The sequence below is a fragment of the Castanea sativa genome, chromosome 12 (assembly GCF_040712315.1).
Source record: "Castanea sativa cultivar Marrone di Chiusa Pesio chromosome 12, ASM4071231v1".
NCBI lineage: Eukaryota > Viridiplantae > Streptophyta > Magnoliopsida > Fagales > Fagaceae > Castanea > Castanea sativa.
The window spans coordinates 38,049,229-38,069,182 of NC_134024.1; the positions used below are offsets into that span (position 1 = coordinate 38,049,229).

The 19,954-nt window shown below is 32.8% G+C and overlaps 2 protein-coding genes across 4 annotated transcripts in view; one reads left to right on the top strand and one right to left on the bottom strand.

The window, feature by feature from the left end:
* Nucleotides 1-6,447, bottom strand: part of LOC142619449 (large ribosomal subunit protein uL14x/uL14z/uL14y) — a 75,790-nt gene extending 69,343 nt beyond the window's left edge. Inside the window, exon 1 of the mRNA XM_075792546.1 lies at nucleotides 6,439-6,447. The gene's annotated coding sequence lies outside the window, so the exon portion shown is untranslated. The remainder of the gene's footprint in view (nucleotides 1-6,438) is intronic.
* Nucleotides 5,555-7,646, top strand: LOC142619448 (plasmodesmata-located protein 1). 3 transcript variants are annotated; one of them, XM_075792543.1, is made up of 3 exons: nucleotides 5,555-6,465; nucleotides 7,115-7,266; nucleotides 7,358-7,646. In XM_075792543.1, exons 1-2 carry the CDS (start codon nucleotides 5,703-5,705, stop codon nucleotides 7,246-7,248), a joined length of 897 nt encoding a protein of 298 aa, XP_075648658.1. In that variant the 5' UTR covers nucleotides 5,555-5,702; the 3' UTR covers nucleotides 7,249-7,266; nucleotides 7,358-7,646. The 3 variants fall into 3 exon arrangements, with proteins under 3 accessions (XP_075648658.1, XP_075648659.1, XP_075648660.1); XM_075792544.1 differs by having other exon boundaries at nucleotides 7,115-7,262; XM_075792545.1 differs by having other exon boundaries at nucleotides 7,115-7,231.
* The last annotated feature ends 12,308 nt before the right edge of the window (nucleotides 7,647-19,954 follow it).

Here is a 19,954-nt window from a genome sequence, read left to right on the forward strand (position 1 = left end):
GTGATACTCACGTGATGTGTTCTCTAATATATATACATAGCCTAGGAGGAGGGGATTTTTATTTTTATTTTTTGGCTGAATGCCTAGGGAAAGGGAAAATTGAAATTTTGATTTTATATTAGGTAAACAATATATAATAGCATAAACCTGAAACTAACCACCGAGCGCGTTGGTCAACTGGTAAGGGGTTGTCCTAGCTTAACCAAGGTCTCGTGTTCGAGCCTTGGGCATGCAGCTGCGTTAAAACTCGGTTGGGAGAGCTTTGCCGCCCTTGTGGTCCTACCCGGCTCGAATTCGGATTTAGTCGGAGCCCCTGTGGTTCTAGGTACCGGGTGGTTTAACCAAAAAAAAATAAACCTAAAACTAACAAGTCTGTTACAATATATAGAAGTTTTGTAAAATGTCAAAAGGCTTTTCCCATGTGGTTTCATAATACAGCAAAAGAAGTACTAGAGTTCGACGCATCAGCATACCGGTTGGCTTTACGGTATATGTGTTCTATCTGCTTGTTGGGATGTACAACACTCAATGCATCCAACTCAATTGTGCTGGAGATTAGCCAATGAGCATGAGACCCCTTGGGCAAAAATACCTGTTGGGGATTAGCCAAAGACTTTTTCAATTCCAACGCTTGGGTTCAATTACCGTCAATACCAAAAAGAAAATCATCGTTAAAAATACAAAAAGACAATTGTATAGTAATAGAGTAATGTTAGAGACACACCATTTTTCACACCCAAATTCACGCTATATTTATATGTCAACTCTTAATTGGATTTTGGTATTTTTTAAATAAATGTAATAGACTCATATAAAAGTGTTGAATTCTAATTCGAAGTTAACACGTTACTAGAGTGTGAATTTGGGGTATGAGTAGGGTTGGGTCCTGTTCCCTAGCATTACTCTTGCATATATTAGCCTATCTTGCGTGCCCATTAGGCCATTACCATGGCATCCTGATTTAAAAAATATAAACGACAAAACATCAATAGGACGAAAGTGAAAAAGAACAAAATCTTCTAGTTACTTCGCTGCCCTCCTAGCCAAAGCAATGCTTCACCCTTGTTTGAGGAAACCTATTTGAGGAGAACCCTGCAAACATCAATAAATGTTGGAAAGGAGCCTGAGTGGCTAGGATTTTGAGTAAGAAATCCCATAACTAATTTAGCATACAATTCTACTTCTGAGTAACAAAGTTGTACTAGTAATTGTAAACAAAGTGAGATCCCATCCCTAATGCCCATAGTTTAGCTAGGATGCTGGTACCAATGGCTCATCAATTTGCCACAATGGTTCTTGATGATGCTCCCTTAGCCGTCTGCCTGGGTTGCTCATGGAGGATTCATTGGAGCAGTGGTGGAGCTATAGCAATTTTTTTTTTTTTAATTTTATGTATAGTTATTAAAAACTTTTAAGATTTAACTACAAAAATAAGAGTTAACTCCCTAAATATTTGAGTTAGTCAATAATGCTCTTAAAAAATAGAATTCGTCAATGGTCTAGTAGTTATAGAAACAATGTAGTTTTTGTTTTCTCAATTTCATTTTCTGTACATGTCTAATATCAATCAAACTAGATAACTTTTATATATTCATTGGAGTTTAAAATATGATAAATTATCCTACAAAATTATCTCTTGAATATACATATGTTAAAGTTCATATTTTTGTATAAATGATGACATACTCTAGTATTAAAATATTAAAATTTATACAGGTGTGTTTACATATGCGTGCGATAGTTTGTTTTAACTCTAATCTAATATATTAGTACCCCAATTTAGCCCCCAAACAAAAAATCCTAAATTTGCTCTGTATCAGTGTTGAGTTTGAACTTTAAACCAATCACAACTTACTTGACCCAACTGACTCCTGTTACACCCCTAGTAGACCCAAGCGCTTTGGTGAAATGACAAGGCAGTATTCAAGTGCTCCATTCTTAACCTCTAATAAATGAAGCGGAGGATTGGGATTAAGCTGCTGGAAATCAAAATTGTTATATGCTTTAACCAAAGATTCAAATGACAAAAGTGAACAAAGTACTCCAAGAGAAAGAGGGTTTCGGGAATGTGGAGTTACAACACGAACGTCTATATAACCAATCTGTAAGATTTGGTTTGGAGAAATCAATTAGTGGACCAGGGAAGCCACAATTTAACCAGAAATTTTGTTGCACCAGGGAAATCTCTGAACATAGACTACAAGTTCAGCAAAGAGCAAACCTGAATGCTTCTATGAGCTAGCTGTTTGGCATCAACTTATAAACTTAACTTTTAGCTCTTAACTTTTATGTACAACCTTTTTAAACTTTACTTTTTTTGGCATTTTCTCACTTTTTAAAATTTTATCAAGGTATAAGTATACATTAACATATTTTCAATAAAAAGTTTTCAGTAAAAAGCTAGATAAGTTGTTCCCAACCAGACAAATATAGACTACACAGTAAAATGTAATAATTTCAAGGCAAAAAACTCATTTTCGTCTCTACATTTTTATGCGATTCCCACTTTAATCTCTAACTTTTTTTCCATCGATTTTAGTTCCTATCTTGGAAAACGCGTCTCATTTTTATCCCTGACGCTACATTAGAGACGAAAATTGCAAAGCTAACAAACAGAATAAATTTAAAATATTAAAATAATGCCCACAAATGCCATGTCATTTTTTAAAAATAAAAAATTAATTTATAATTTTTAACTAAATAAAAAAAAGGAAAAAACTGAAATAAATATAAAAACCCAAAAAAGTAAGAAAATCCAAAACCCAGAAGAAGAACAAGAACAAAAACAAAAACCCAGAAAATTCAAAACCCAAAAACATCTAATGGATTTTAGAATCGTTTGATCTCATTCAATTATTTGTTAATCTGATTGAAGAACACAAAAGTAAGAAAATAAGAAAAAAAAAAACGGTAGCTAAATTCTAAACACACAGATCTAACACACTTCTTTATCATCAAATTCAACCATGTCGCTGCTCTTTCATCTACTACTCTTTCTCACTGCCATCGCTATATTCGTCGGAGGCCTCCCTTGCTGGACAACCCGTCGATGATCCACATCGCAATGACGCTAGACAAGACCTACCTACGTGGCTCCGTCGCTGGAGTATTCTCCGTCCTCAAACATGCCTCCTGTCTGGAAAACATCGTCTTCCACTTCATCACCTCTCGCCTATACAACCATAACAACAACCTCCGCCACATCATCACTTCAACATTTCCATACCTAAGTTTCCACCTCTACCTCTTCGACTCCAACTTAGTCAAAGGCAAGATCTCCTACTCCATTCTACGTGCTCTCGATCAACCTCTCAACTACGCTCGGATCTACCTAGCGGATCTGGTTCCTTCCGCTGTTCGCCGAATCATCTACTTCGATTTCGATCTCATCGTCGTAAATGACGTGGCTAAGCTCTGGAACATCAATTTAGGTATCGATGAGAGAGAGAGAGAGAGAGAGAGAGAGAGAGAGAGAGAGAGAGAGAGAGAGAGAGAGAGAGAGAGAGAGAGAGAGAGAGAGAGATAAATAAAAATAAAAATTTATGGGTTTGTGTTAATTTTCTAGGTTTGTATTCTTTGGGTTTTGAAAATTTTGGGTGCTCAGAGTTTAATTTTCTGGGTTTGTATTCTTTGGGTTTTCTGGGTTTGTTCTTGTTCTTGTTCTTGTTGTGGGTTTTTGAATTTTCTTACTTTTTTGGTTTTTATTTTTATTTCAATTCTTTCATTTTTCCATTTTGTTAAAATTTATAAATTAATTTTTTGTTTTAAAAAAATGATGTGGCATTTGTGGGTATTATTTTAATATTTTTAATTTATTCCATTTGCCAGCTGTGCAATTTTTGTCTCTGATGTAACGTCAGGAACAAAAACAAGACGCATTTTCCAGAATAAGAACTAAAATCAGTAGAAAAAAAAGTTAGGGACCAAAATGGGAATCGCGTGAAAATGTAAGGACTAAAATGGGTTTTTCGCCTAATTTCAAATTGTGATTCTTGGTTTGAAAGAGTGTAAGAGATTAGAATGAAAACATTTCCTAAACTGCTCAAAATTTTATTAATGCCAAATGTACAATTAATTTACATATAAAACTAATGAATTATGACTCTTATGCAAATGACCCTCCTCCCCCTCCCACCAAAAGAAGAAGAAAAAAAAAAAAAAATCTTTTAAGAGCTTTTTGTTTTAGGACAAGTTGAACCTGTGATACGAGTCGCATTATTGGGAGCATTATTATTCCCTTTATCACCCAATTCTACATGGCAACCACAAAATAATTGACTGTCAAGACTCAAGATCACCACCATATCACTTTTTATGCTTTACCCCATTTTAAAGAGATTTCTGTTTTTGTCAGTGACTTGTTATTAACATTTCTGGCTGCTTTTCTCCCACTTATTAAAAAGTGTATAAAAAAGAAAGTGCTTATAGAGAGGGATTCAAAGTTCCAAACCCAGATTTCCCAATGACCAGTACCACTTAATGACTAAGGCCTTTGTCTACCCATCTTAAGAAACACTTTATTTGTTTTCATTGCTGGCATTGGTATGATTGGTTGCTATAAGAAAACAAAGCTAGGTGATTGGAAAGTTACTTTAAAAAAAAATTGTTTATATTTTTAATAATTAACAAGTTCTCTTTTTTTCAATCCGTTCAGACTTGCCCATGCAAGGATGGCTGTCACTTTTCAGGATTTTACCTGGGGGAGGAGAAGATTTCAGAAAGCTTTCATTTCAATGTCCCAAATTATTCAACTTTTAATTAAGGATTGTGTTAACGGGCATTTTACGGTGCCCGTTAACAACACATTTTAAATAATTTATTGTGTAACTTTTTTAATTTTTGACAATTTTTTAATTTTTAGTAATTTTTTTATCTCTTTTAATAATTTTTTTGACAATTTTTATTTTATTTTTTTAAGTTAAACACAAAAGAGGAAACGTTAACCAGGACCATGCGGTGCTGGTTAACATTTCCCTTTAATTAATACGAGTGTCTGCATATGTCAAAAAAAAAAAAAAAAAAAAAACGAGTGTCTGCAAATTTTTTCTCAATTTATAATTTTGAGCTTACTTTTACTGTTTTGCTGCCCTGCAGCTTCTCAACAAAGTTGTGAAAACAAATAAAATAATAATAAAAAATTGTGAAAAGAGGTTAATTGGACAGCAAGACAGTACCCAACCCTTGAAACCATTCAGACCCACCTTTGAATTCTTGGTCAAAACACTCCCTGTACTTCTTGGTCCAACTCTGCAACAGAATAAAATCAGATCATACTCCCTTTATCAACAAACACACACTATCATAATCTGAGTATAGAGTACAGAGTATAGTTAACATTTTAAACTCTAAATTTTCTTACTTTCAATATATTGACAATAAAATAATTATTTCTTTAACTACTCATCAAATATCATGAATGATCTTCTCCCAATTAATATTAATGCAACTGCTAAGTTGGAGCTAGCAAACAAAACATTTAAAGGCACTGAAAAGAGAAAAACTACCCAAACAAAACCTCCCCAAAAAGTTTCCAAACCCCACCAAGGAAGGACAACCAAGTCCCCACAACCTCTCTATATTGCAAAAACTTTGAATTGCTCTTTGCTTGATTTCAACCAAAACCCATCTCTGGAAGCTCCTATTCTAAACCCTTTCACAAATTAAGCACCCATGGTTTAGAAACAAGTTTCGAACTTTTCCAAATGGGTTTGCACAAAAAACCTTTCTTTCTCTTTTATCTTTCTCTGCTTTCATTTATCACAATTTTTTTGTTCTTCCCCAATGTCATAATTGCTGCAGATGACACAAACTTGGTGTACAAGGGCTGTGCTAAACAAAATTTCCCAGACCCAATTTACTCACAAAACCTCAAAACCCTATTGTCTTCTCTAGTTTCACAAGCTTCACAGAAAACTTTCTACACAACCACCAGTGGTGACGGCCAAAATGCCATGATGGGTCTGTATCAATGCAGAGGGGACCTCACTCTCCCTAACTGCTACAGCTGTGTGAACACAATCATAAGTAGGGCTGACAAGCTCTGTGGCAAAGCTGTAGCAGCTAGAATCCAACTCAGTGGATGTTACTTGCGTTATGAGGTTGTTGGGTTCAAACAAGTGCCTAATACTGAGTTGTTGTACAAGACGTGTGGATCAACTCAAGCAAGTCAATCAGGGTTTGAGCAGAAGAGGGACACAGCGTTTGGTATGGTGGAGAGTGGGGTTAAGAGTGGTGGTAGTGGTGATGGGGGTTTGTTTTACACAGGGAGCTATGAGTCAGTATATGTGTTGGGGCAGTGTGAGGGTGATTTGGGCAGTGATGATTGTGGGGATTGTGTGAAGACAGCTTTGGAGAGAGTCAAAGCTGATTGTGGTGACTCTATCTCTGGACAAGAGTATCTCCACAAGTGCTATATTAGCTATAGCTATTATCCATATGGTGTCCCCCGCGTAGATTCATCATCAGGTAAAGTTAGAGATACACATATTTGATATCATAAATTCATGTTTTATGCCCAGTTTGGAATCCAGAAAAGTCACTTCAGAGAGAGAGAGAGACGCTGAACAAAATAAAACCCACCTGTTTTTTTTTAAAGAATTGATTCAATTGCATAAATACTAATACAATAGGTCCAATTACACAAAACTTTTATTTGTGATGGACCTATTGTCACAATTTATTTAATAATGGCTTCATATTAGCTATTGTAATTGGTGAATGAAAAAAATTAAATGTGAATAATAAAAATAATAATGTAATTGTTGAATGATAAAAATAATATTAGTGATGAATCTAGTGAAAATTATGAACAACATTGTGTATGTCATTGCTCATACTCTTTAAGTCTTAACAATCATCTAATGAGTGACAAGGGGTCCTCCACGTCTTCGAAGGGGTGCAGGGTGCATAAAATATGGGCAAACATGATTTAAGGGAGGGCCTGGGTGTTTTTTTTTTTTTTTTTAATTGTAAAAATTAAAAACCAATTGATTATATGTGGAAAGAGAGAGAAATTGGTCTTTATGAGTGATTGGGATAGGTGGGTCCCAATCACTCGTATGGTTGTTGCATATAGAGCCAAGCCTATTGTACATGTGACGTTTGGTTTGTGTAGGAACTGGAAAACAACACACACAGAAGACAATAGCCATTGCAGTTGGAGGTTTGGCGGCCTTTGGCTTTGTTATTGTTTGTTTGATGTGTCTTAAGTCGGTGTTGAAGAGAAAAGGTGGTAAGCATGGAGGCTGAGAGTTTGATTGCTAGTATGTATGTTAGCATTCCTAAATCTTTTTAAGCTTTATATCTTATCACAGTATGCATATTACCAAATAATTGAGAATTATGCCCATTTGTGCAGATCGTTGAGGAGATGAGAAGGGTTGTTGAAGTTTGCAATGCTTTATAAGAAGGGTGGACCGGGTGGTGGGTCTAATTTTTTTGACGTTAGCTTTAGTTTTGACATGATATGATATGAGAGGAGAGAAAGTAAAGTTAGAGAGAGTTTTGGGGAATGTGAAGTGAAGAGAAAAGATATCTGTCCCCCACATTGCATATACATATTACTAACTTTAGTTTCGGACTTGCATTTTCTTTATGATGTACAAAGATTTATAGCCATAGTAAAGGTGAATAACAATATTTACTTCCCTGCTTGCAGTTTTAGTTACCTCTCAACTAGTCAACTATGCATGTATAACCTCATAATGAAACTTCAAACTTTTGAATCAGAGTATTTTGCTTAACTAGCGTCTTCTATTGTTTCAAAATGAGACGTTTAGGATTTAAATTCTTTCCCTTGTAACTATCAAATTTATCAAAAAAAAAAAAACTAAAGAATTACTTCTTGTGCATGTATTTTGGCTGCAGGCTTCTGGTAAGTAGAGCCACTGTTTTGGAAGTTCCGAAATAACTAGTGAATTTCTAATATTTTTATATTTGAGCCTGCAAAAAGAAACATATTGGATACTTTTTTTTTTTTTTTTTTTGCTAAACGAAACATATTGGATACTTGTTTAATTCTTTTTGTTTCTGTTAAATTGTTTCTATTCTTGTTTAATTCTAGCTAAGTATAGAAAAATGTTGGACCGACTTTTAAACATAAAACAACTAATTCATATATATATATATATATATATATATATATATATATTTTATTAAGGTGTTGATTTGATATAATATCAATCAAAAAGTAATTCAGATATGTATCTATTACCGTTATGTATTTTTTTAAGACAGTTTTAATTTATGGCGTCCGCTTATGATGATAGCACTTCATCATCAGACTAAGACACTAATCAGTTTTTGGTATAGACGGGGATTGAACCTCAAATATCTTATACAACCATTATGTTATTGATCTGATTGATAGTAATCATATTTATTGTTAGGCCACTTTATTATTATTTATTATAAAATAAAATAAATAGTAATTTTAGTATTTTCTGAGTGGTTTGTTTGTTCCTTTGGGCGCCACGCATTCCAATTTCCAGCACACATTGCTTGGTGATTAACCATAGAATGGAGCAGCTTTCACTAAGAAAGTCATGATTTTTTTAGTGACTAACCACTCCACACATTCCAGCACACATTGCTTGCTCCTTTATTTCTGATTTTATTTTTTCTTCTTTTAGGATTTTGTATCCAAGTACTGGTTGCCTGTCATGTAGATTTGGGGTCCATGGTTTCATGTGTGACCTTATCCATTAAGATCAATATAGTCAATTTTGAGCCCAAAGCCGAAGTTCCGCAAAATATTTTAAGAATTTTCTTGTGTGTTCAACTAAAATATCTGCCAGATATATAAAAACATTAAATATTCATGTCTTTCCCATTCTTGGTTGGCATTTTTTGATTGGAGAGTCAGATGTTCTCATCAAGATTGTTACCTCATTCATTTCTTCACAATTAAGCAATGAGAAATGGGCCATAAGATAAATCTCTTTATGTTATTTTTTCTCGTGTGTTATCAGGGTAACATTTTGAGAAGTAGAAAATAGACAGTTTCGTGATGAAACGGCCATCTTCTTTCTTCTCCCATTAAAGAACAACTTTGTATCAATCATCGAGATATTTTGCATTTTTTTCAAAACAAGAACAAGAAAACATCTTAATCACTACTACTTTAGAACCACTTTGTTTGCACATTGGCTACAATAAGTACTTACAATTTTTTTATTACTTTATGATTAAATTATATTACGTACTTGATGTTTTAAGGTGTCTTTTTTTTCCCCTTTTTCTTTTAAGGCCAGAGCCTTGGGCTCTTGGCTCTCTACCCGTGGTCATGCAGACGTGGTTTTATGTAATGGGTAGCTCATATGAATATGATGTGCATGGATTGCATTCTAGAAAGTCATAATCAAGAAAAAATATGTTCACACGGTGGCTAAAGTCACAAAGTAAGAGTTATTCTAAGACCACAAACAATTCCACCTTCAATTTCACAACTATTTTATGTATTAGATTATTGTTACCTATCACTCTCACACGGATCACTCTTTTTCTTTTTTCATCACTCACAATTAATCACATCGGATAGTTGTGAATATAGATGTGCAATTGGTTGTGGTTCTATAATTTTTGATGAAGGAAGAAGCAAATCCTACAAACAAACCTAAGCTCACATCTAATTTCATAACATTTTTGGGTGTCAACTTGTGATTGGATTTCAGCATTTACACATGAGAGCACTATGGGTACTTGCTGAAAAAAAAAATTAAGTGTGCCAATCATACGGTGACACTTAAACGTGTTATAAAATCAAGTGTGTAGTTGAATGTGTCCTAACATTATTGGATAGCTCAAAGCATCAAATATGTTAGAACATAATGGGCCACCACCATTTACAACTCACAAGCCATAAAGCCTTGCTTAATGCACTGGTGCCTTTTCTTTTTATGCTAACATTGTAATATAATGCACTAGTGTCAATATTGTTTTTGTCCCTAGTTTCCTTCACCCACTCAATTTTCCAAATCTTTTTTCACTTTCCCTCGAAGGAACAATTACCACTAACTAAATTGACATCGTTAGAAAAATAGTGTGGACAAATCACACCCTTTGCATCAACCTCAAGTGGATTTAAAACAATGTTAGAGGAGTTCTATTGGCTAAACAACTACCATGAGCATGAAGAAGAACAATGATTTTTTAATTACACTTCCATTACAATTTGCTAATTATATTGACATCTCAATTTTGCCCATCCTCATCCTTAGGTTTTTTTGTTTTTTTTTTTTGAGAAATCTCATCCATAATTACATTTGAATCTTGTTGAATTGAGTCTCCTCCATAAATATGCTAATTAAAAATTAAGAATTCAGTTATAGGGTCTGTTTGGATACAGCTAAAACTGAAAACTGAAAACTGGAAAACACTGTAGCAAAATAATTTTTTAATGTGTAAAAATCACTGTTCATTGGCCTAAAATCACTGTTCATAACTAATGAACAGTGAACGGTGCGCATCCCAGAGAAGGAAAAATAAAAATAAAAATAAGAAGAAGGAAGGGGCTGAAAAGCAAACGCTGGGCGTTTCAGCCCAATCCAAACCCACTCATAGTATGACGAGAGTCAAAGTGAGATGGTGGTTTGTGGCGACCACGTGGGGTCGAGGTTTGATATGAGATGGGTTGGTGGTTTGTTGCTATGTGTGTAGAAAATAGTATTAAGCAAGAAACAAAAATATTACCGTTCAATGACTTAATTGGCTTGGGACCCGAATAAAAAGGCCAAAAAAAAAAAAAAAAATGAAGAGCTAAGAGCATCTTCTATAAAAGAGCTAAACCAAAATCATAGGCAAATTAGGAAAATTGTTTTTGCTCATCTATAGTCACTCTCTTTATCTGGAAGTTACTGTAGATGAGCAGAACAATTTGTTGGCTTAAAATTTGTGTAAAGATGAATTAAAAAACTAATATTTTTTTCTTTCCTCTCTCCACTTCTTAGTATCTTTTATCAATATAGTTGATGAGAATGAATAAAAAAGATTTAAAAAGAAATAAAGAAATAATATTTAAATAATATAGAAAAATGATAGATATTAGAGAGTCTATTGAAAATTGTTTTTAAAAAAGTATGTAGACAAGGCGAAAGTAAATTTTTACTCTCCAACCAGTACTAAAATATGGATAAGCTGTTGGAGCTACTCTAAACATGAATTAGCTTAAATCAAAGAAAAACAAAACAAATAGTGATGTGGTAGGCTCTGCAAACATTACACAAAATAAAAAATTCTTAAATATTCTCGTAGTATGAAGAAATTGTGTTTCCTCTTCTCACATTCACGATAAACCCTATTATAAATGTGAGAGAAAGAAGCGTCATTTTCTGTGCTCTGAAAATACTTAAGAATTACTCCACAAAATAAGCCAAATACTGGTCAGAGAAGTGGAATCCAAATGCACGCCAAAGTGTAAAAAGTGACTTGATAGAGAAATTATTCCCTACCATATATGAATGCTATTATTATAGCTCTTTTTCGTTAACATTAGAATCTCATCCCTTCATCATGCATTCAACAATTAAATGGTAACCATCCCACTTCATTAAAAGTATCATGCCAATGCCAATGCCAATGCAACCAATTTTAAATACTAAAAAAAATACTAAATGCATTAAAAAAAACATAATAAAGATAAAAAAAAGACAATGGACTAAAAATTTACAATTCTTGTTTCCTTGAATTTAAATTTTCAAGCATCACATAAGTAAAATAGACTTAAAGTTTTATTTATTTATTTATTATATTAAAACTAAGCAAGCATTTTTTCTTTTAAAAAACAATTATAATATCACACTTAATTTACATAGCTAGTAGGGCATATTAGCATAACCCAATGCCCTAAAAGTCATGCATGCATACATACATACATACATACATATATATATATATATATATATATATATATATATTAAGCCGAGGTTTATGTCCCTGGCTCCCTGCCCTTCTTTGCTAGCCTCACCATTCCTGTATATATATATATATATATTAAGCCGAGGTTTATGTCCCTGGCTCCCTGCCCTTCTTTGCTAGCCTCACCATTCACAGGAGAACCCTACAATCATAAACTAGAGTAGAGAGACCTAGCAGGATCCTCCCTTTTAGTTTGTAATTTTATTGCTAATTCAGTGTCTGATTCTAAGATGATATTCATATGGCCCAATTTCTATACCATGGTTAGCCCACGTCGAATAGCCCATAATCCTGTTGATTTTTTTTTTGTTGAGGAACCCTATAATTCAATTCCCTTATGGCGTAAACTTTCATGTAATTTCCTCAACAAAAAAAAAAACTTTGATGTAAGCCTATTACCTATATATTGTGATTGGAAAGTTTGGAAACCATGGTGCAAGTGTGAGGATCTATTCCTGCAAAAAAAGAAAAAAGGGTGAGGATCTATCATCAAGGTATATATGTACGTAGTAGACTCATACACTCATACTAACAAGTCCTTCACAATTGAGGCCATCAGAATCGTGTTACACAACCACAACCAATTCTTCAAATTGCCTAAATAAGAAGATCACAATCGAATTTAGAGAAGCCAATAAGACAAAGAAAAGTTTGAACTGAACCAAAAAAAAAAAATTAAACAATGCTCAACTGCTATAACAAATTCCTCCCAACTTATTTAAGGTCTATTTAGTAAGAGATTTCTAATAACGTATTGTTGTTTTGTAGATTATTGTTTTATAGAAATCCGTGTCAATAAAAAATACGTAAAAATACATATAATATTGTTTAAACACTAAAAAATTTTATTTAAAAAAAATAGTACCAAACACTTGTATTATTACTTAATATATAACTGGGCAAAACATGGTCATGCAGTAAGATCGCATGATTATAAGTTTAACGAGAGGCTAACTTACGAAATTATTGTAAAATCCAAGATCCTAGGAGCTACAGAATCCTTGAAGAATAAGAGCTCTCTCTCTCTATCTCTCTCTCTCATGGGTGTGGGTGTGGGACGCCGAGGAGGCTAGCTTCCTGGAGTTGTTTTATTAGATTATTGTTACCTATCACTCTCACACGGATCACTCTTTTTCTTTTTTCATCACTCACAATTAATCACACTGGATAATTGTGAAAATAGTTGTGCAATTAGTTGTGGTTCTATAATTTTTTATGAAGGAAGCAAATCTTGCAGACAAACCTAAGCTCACATCTAATTTCATAACATTTTTGGGTATCAACTTGTGATCGGATTTCAGCATTTGCACATGGGAGCACTATGGGTACTTGCTAGAAAAAAAAAAATTTAAGTGCACCAATCATAAGGCGACACTTAAACGTGTTATAAAATCAAGTGTGTAGTTGGATGTGTCATAATATTGTTGGATAGGTCAAAGCATCGAATATGTTAGGACATAGTGGGCCGCCACCATTCACAACTCACAAGCCATAAAACCTTGCTTAATGCACTGGTGCCTTTTCTTTTTATGCTAACATAGTAATATAATGCACTAGTGTCAATGTTGTTTTTGTCCCTAGTTTCCTTCACCCACTCAATTTTCCATATCTTTTTTCCCTTTCCCTCGAAGGAACAATTAACACTAACTAAATTGACATCGTTAGAAAAATAGTGTGGACAAATCACGCCCTTTGCATCAACCTCAAGTGGATTTAAAACAATGTTAGAGGGCTCAAAAAAAGACTATCTAAACGTCAACCTTCTTTTATAAGAAGATCCGTGTTTATGAGTGGTGCAGCTGAAAGGAGTTCTATTGGCTAAACAACCACCATGAGCATGAAGAATATCAATGATTTTTTAATTACACTTCATTACAAATTTGCTAATTATATTGACATCTCAATTTTGCCCATCTTCATCCTTAGGTTTTTATTTTTTTATTTTTGAGAAATCTCATCCTTAATTACATTTGAATCTTGTTAAATCGAGTCTCCTCCATAAATATGCTAATTAAAAATTAAGAAGTTAGTTATAGTATGATGAGAGTCAGAGCGAGATGATCGTTTGTGGCGACCGCTTGGGGTCGAGGTTTGATATGAGATGGGTTGGTGGCTTGTTGCTGTGTGTAGAAAATAGTATTTCAATATGACATATTGCAAAATAGATAATAACATGTTTTGGAAGTGAGCAATTAAAGTATCATTTGAGTATCACTTATTTAGTTTTTTGTTAAAAGTACTCTAGATAAAAGCTAAAACCTAAATAAAACAAGTTTTTTTTTTTTTTTTTTTTTTGCCGAAAGCATCATAGACAAAAAGTTAAAAGAGATATAAAGATATATTAAGCAAGAAACAAAAATATTACCATTCAATGACTTAATTGGCTTGGGACCCGAATAAAACGACACAAAAAAAAAAAGAGCTAAGAGCATCTTCAATAAAAGAGCTAAAACCAAAATCATAGGCAAATTAGAGAGTGAAACCTTAAAAACCAGGTCCAGCAGTATTTGCAAATTAGGAAAATTGTTTTTTCTCGTCTACAGTCACTCTCTTTATCTGGAAGTTACTGTAGATGAGCAGAACAATTTGTTGGCTTAAAAAATTTGTAAAGATGAATTAAAAAACTAAGGTTATGTTTGGTAATAGTTTTTATTTTCTATTTTCAAAAATTTGTTTTTGAGAATATAAAAAAAAAAAAAACAATTTTCTTATATTTTTGAAATAAAAAACATGTTTGGTTAGTTGAAATTAAAAAAATAATTTTTTGAAGAAAAAAAATACAAAATACCAAAATATGTTGTTATTAGAATTTGAACTCTAATGCTAACTCATCAAATGAGATAAATTCATTAAATTAAATACATGTTTTCATTGACTTTTGAAAATTAGAAACTGAAAATAATCTTTTGCATGTTTTCAGTTTCATTCACAAATTAAGTTTTGAGAACAATTTTTGTTTTCTATCCATTTTGAGTTGTCAAACAATTTTTTTAGTCTTAAAATTAGAAATTGTTTTTAGAAACAGAAAAAAAAAAAAAACAGTTACCAAACATACCCTAATATTTTCTCTTTCCTCTCTCCACTTCTTAGTATCTTTTATCAATATAGTTGATAGGAATGAATAAAAGATATTTACAAAGGAATGAAGAAATAGTATATAAATGAGATAGAAAAATGATAGATATTAGAGAGTCCATTGGAAATTGAATTTAAAAAAGTATGTAGACATGGCGAAAGTAATTTTTTACTCTCCAAGCAGTACTAAAATATGGCTAAGCTGTTGGAGCTGCTCTAAACATGAATTGGTTTAAATCAAAGAAAAAAAAATAGTGATGTGGCAGGCTCTGCAAACAGTACACAAAATAAAATAAAAAAATTCTTAGATAGTCTCGTAGTACAAAGAAATTATGTTTCCTCTTCTTACATTCATGATAGACCTTACTATAAATGTGAGAGAAAAAAACATCATTTTCTGCGCTTCGAAAATACGTAAGAATTATTTCACAAAATAAGCCAAATACTGGTCAGAGAAGTGGAATCCAAATGCACGCCAAAGTGTAAAAAGTGACTTGATAGAGAAATTATTCCCAACCAGATATGAATGCTATTATAATAGCTCTTTTTCATTAACCTTGGAATCTCATCCCTTCATCATGCATTTAACAATTAAATGGTAACCATCCCACTTCATTAAAAGTATCATGCCAATGCCAATGCCAATGCAACCAATTTTAAATACTAAAAAAAAAAATACTAAATGCATAAAAAAAATATAGATAAATAAAAGACAATGGACTAACAATTAACAATCCTTGTTTCCTTGAATTTAAATTTTCAAGCATCACATAAGTAAAATAGACTTAAAAGTTTTATTTATTTATTTATTATATTAAAACTAAGCAAGCATTGTTTCTTTTAAAAAACAATCATAATATCACACATAATTTATATAGCTAGTAGGGCATACTAGCATAGTCCCAATGCGCTTAAAGTCATATATATATATATATATATATATATATATAGCCAAGGTTTTTGTCCCAGGCTCCCTGCCCTTCTTTGCTAGCCTCACCATCCACAGGAGAACCCTACAATCATAAACTAGAGTAGAGAGACCCGGCAGGATCCTCCCTTTTAGTTTGTAATTTTATTGCCAATTCGGTGTCTGATTCTGAGATGATATTCATATGGCCCAATTTCTAGACCATGGTTAGCCCACGTCGAATAGCCCATAATCCTGTTGATTTTTTTTTTTTTTTTTTTGAGGAACCCTATAATTCAATTCCCTTATGGCGTAAACTTTGATGTAATTTCCACACACACACACACAAAAAGCTTTGATGTAAACCTATATATTGTGATTGGAAAGTTTGGAAACCATGGTGCAAGGAGGAGGATCTATCATCAAAGTATATATGTACGTAGTAGACTCATTCACTCATACTAACAAGTCCTTCACCATTAAGGCCATCAGAACCGTGTTACACAACCGCAACCAATTCTTCAAATTCCCTAAATAAGAAGATCACAATCAAATTTAGAGAAGCCAATAAGACAAAGAAAAGTTTGAACTGAACCAAAAAAAAAAAAAACAATGCTCAGGTACTCTAGCAAACTCCTACATATTTAAGGTCTATTTAGTAAGAGATTTTTAATAATGTTATTGTTATTTTGTAAAAATACATATAAATAAAAATATATATAATATTATTTAAATGATAAAAATTTGTTGTTTAGACTATCGTACCAAACATAACTTATTATTACTTGATTTATAACTAGGCAAAACACATGGTCATGCAGTAAGGTCGCATGATTATAAGTTTAACGAGAGGCTAACTTATGAACTTATTGTAAAATCCGAAATCCTAGAAACTACAGAATCCTTGAAGAATAAGAGCTCTCATGGGTGTGGGACGCCAAGGAGGCTAGCTTCCTGGAGTTGGAGTTCGTTGAGCCGTTGTTCGCGGTCTGTCACGATCAAGAGAGGCACGACGAGGATGAGGATGGTGGTTCCGGCGATCCACGCCGCCTTGCCAGTGCTTTTCATGAGCTTCTTCGTTACGAGCACGGCGTCGGTGGCGACCTCTCTGCCTCGCGACGACACCATGGAGACGATGGTGGACTCTCTCAGCTTCGAGATTATGCTGCTGTCGACGTTGGGTTTGTTCTTCATGGGGACTCGACTCTCTCGCAAGGAGACTCCGCCTTTTCGTGGTTGGGAAGCCATGGAAACTTGAAAAGATCGAGTTGATGGATGAAGAAGGCACGGAATACAACTCAAGCCTCGGGAGGGTTTTGGGTTTATAAGGGGAAGAGGCGTAGAGCCCTTCTCCGAGTCCAACACGCTTTGGGAAAAACTTAAAACTCACTAGTTTTTTTTTTTTTTTTTTTTTTTTTTTTTTGGGTTGCATAAGGAAAACTAACTCAGTTAAATAATAAATGCACTTAAATTATATTATAAAAAACTAAAAATTTATATAAATTAAATATAGTCTAAATTTTTTTGAATTATCAATTTAGTGTACTTAAACTTTATCAATTGTGGTGAAGAGCATTATAACTAAACTAGCTGTTACTTCTTGTTTTTAACATAAATAACTATGAAATAATTTTAGATCTGATTAACGGATGACGGATGTACTTAAAGTATTTGTTAATGAATTATTTTATGAAAGTTTTAATATCATTACTATGATAAATATAAAAAAATCAATTACTTTTTTCTTTTTCATATAAAGTTTTGAAAAATCAATTATTTTCATGTCATCCTGCTCTTTGATTGCATTACTCTTTGAGTGTATTTGGATACTGCTTATTTTGCTGAAAACTGAAAACAATGTAGCAAAATAATTTTTAAATGTGTGAATAATGTTGTGGGACTCATTTTTAACGAAAATTTTGTTAAAAAAAGAGGTTTATGGGTCCCATGAATAATGAACGTGACCCACTGGAAAAGCATAAAAGTCACAAAAACACGCTTCTAAAAAAAATCAAATGCAAACGCAGTTTCAGCATTATCCAAACGAGCACTTTAACTTATTAGACAAATATATTGTTTTTTCTTCTTTATGAATCTTCTAACAATTAAAATAAACCTCCAAATCAAAAATCCAATCAATGACATCCTGCTTATGTATTATTAGATAAAAAGTGAGAACAAATTAAAAAAGAAAGCTGACTTCATTTTTCCAACTAAGGGATCATGAAATAAAAAAGGAAAAATGTTTTTGGTACATTTCCTTTTATTAGGCCAAAAATGGTTATTTTTAATAATTAAAAACTATGTAAGCGATGATGGTCATGAGCCTTATAGCTCAATTCGTTGGGACCTCTTGATATTTTCAATGGAATTTGTGTGGGCCAAGGTGAGGTAAGAAGGTTGGACATAGGCTGGAGTCTCAGAAGGCCCAACTAATTATTCATATGGAGTACCGGGCTCAAATAGTTTGAAGAAGGAATTGTTCTGAGAAAGGAACCAAGAAAAGAATGAACTGATGAGGACGGAGAACTGTTGAACTATGCCAAGGATATTGGCGAAGGAAAATAACAGTAACTAATCCAAACAAGAGTTGGAAGAAACCTCCTAAAGAAGTCACCATCCTCTCCACATTAAATGCACTGCACAAACCAATCATGCCGCATTAATGACTGAATGACACATAAACAGTGTCTCAATAGCCTGTTACCTGCTTAGCACAACCTCAAAATGAGAGGAGAAAAAAGATGGGACAAGTATCTTGCTTGAGAGATCATCCACTCTACAGGTGGACATTAAGGATTGAAGCACTAGTGCTATAAATAGGAAAAGATCCTTTATGTGCAAGGATCTAATATGAGAGAGAGAGAGAGACTCTTTGTATTATTGAGTAGAGCTTTGTCTTGTATTCCCATCTTAGAACAAACGTTCCTTGGACATTACGAGAAAGGCATAATAAATAAGAAATTATCACATCTTATATAAATTTGGCTTGTTTTGTGCCTTTTCAATTCTCTACATTGAAACTTTGTTCAAACTCAACTGTTGGTCCAAAAATCCATCTTTTACAAATTTATTGTTTCGAATAAAAGTCCAATCCATTAACCAGGGTTCTCGATTTTTGATCCATACAGAGACATTCATGGTTCATATTCTTTCCCATTTGTTGTAACTATTGAGTTAAAAAAAAAAAGTTCAAGAAAAAAGAAAGAAACAGGGGCCAACTAAAGTGTTTGGCTATTCATAAATAAAATGAAAATACTATATATACAACATTTTCACAATAAATCTTAAGTGACAAGAAAAAAAATGATTCGATGATGGGCTCAAATTAGAACTAGTAACACTTTAAAAAAATGGTAAGTTTTTGGTTAAATTCAACCACCAGTATATAATATTTTTACAATAAATCTAAAGTGACAAGCAAAAAAATGATTTAAATGATGGGTTAAAATTAGAACTAGTAACACTTTAAAAAAATGGTAAGTTTTTGGTTAAATTCAACCACCGGTATACAATATTTTTACAATAAATCTAAAGTGACAAGCAAAAAAATGATTTAAATGATGGGTTAAAATTAGAACTAGTAACACTTTAAAAAAAAGAAGAAGGTAAGAGTATGTTTGGTAATTATTTTTTCTCCATATTTTTTGTTTTCAAAAATAATTTTCTATTTTTGAAACTAAAAAACTTGTTTGGCATATCAAAATAGACAAAAACAAAAAACTGTTTTCAAAACTTAATTTGTGAAGGAAACTGAAAACATGCAAAAAGCTGTTTTCAGTTTCAAGTTTTCTAATGAATACATGTATTTGATTTAATGAATCTGCCTCATTTAATGAGTTAGTATTAGAGTTCAAATCCTAGTAACAGCATATTTTAATATTTTCTTTTTTTTTTTCAAAAAATTATTTTTTTAATTTTAACTAACCAAACACTTGTTTTATTTCAAAAATATAAGAAAATTGTTTTTCTTTTCTTTATATTCCCACAAAAAAGTTTTTCAAAATAAAAAACAAAAATTGTTACCAAACATAACCTAAGTCTTTGGTTAAATTTAAC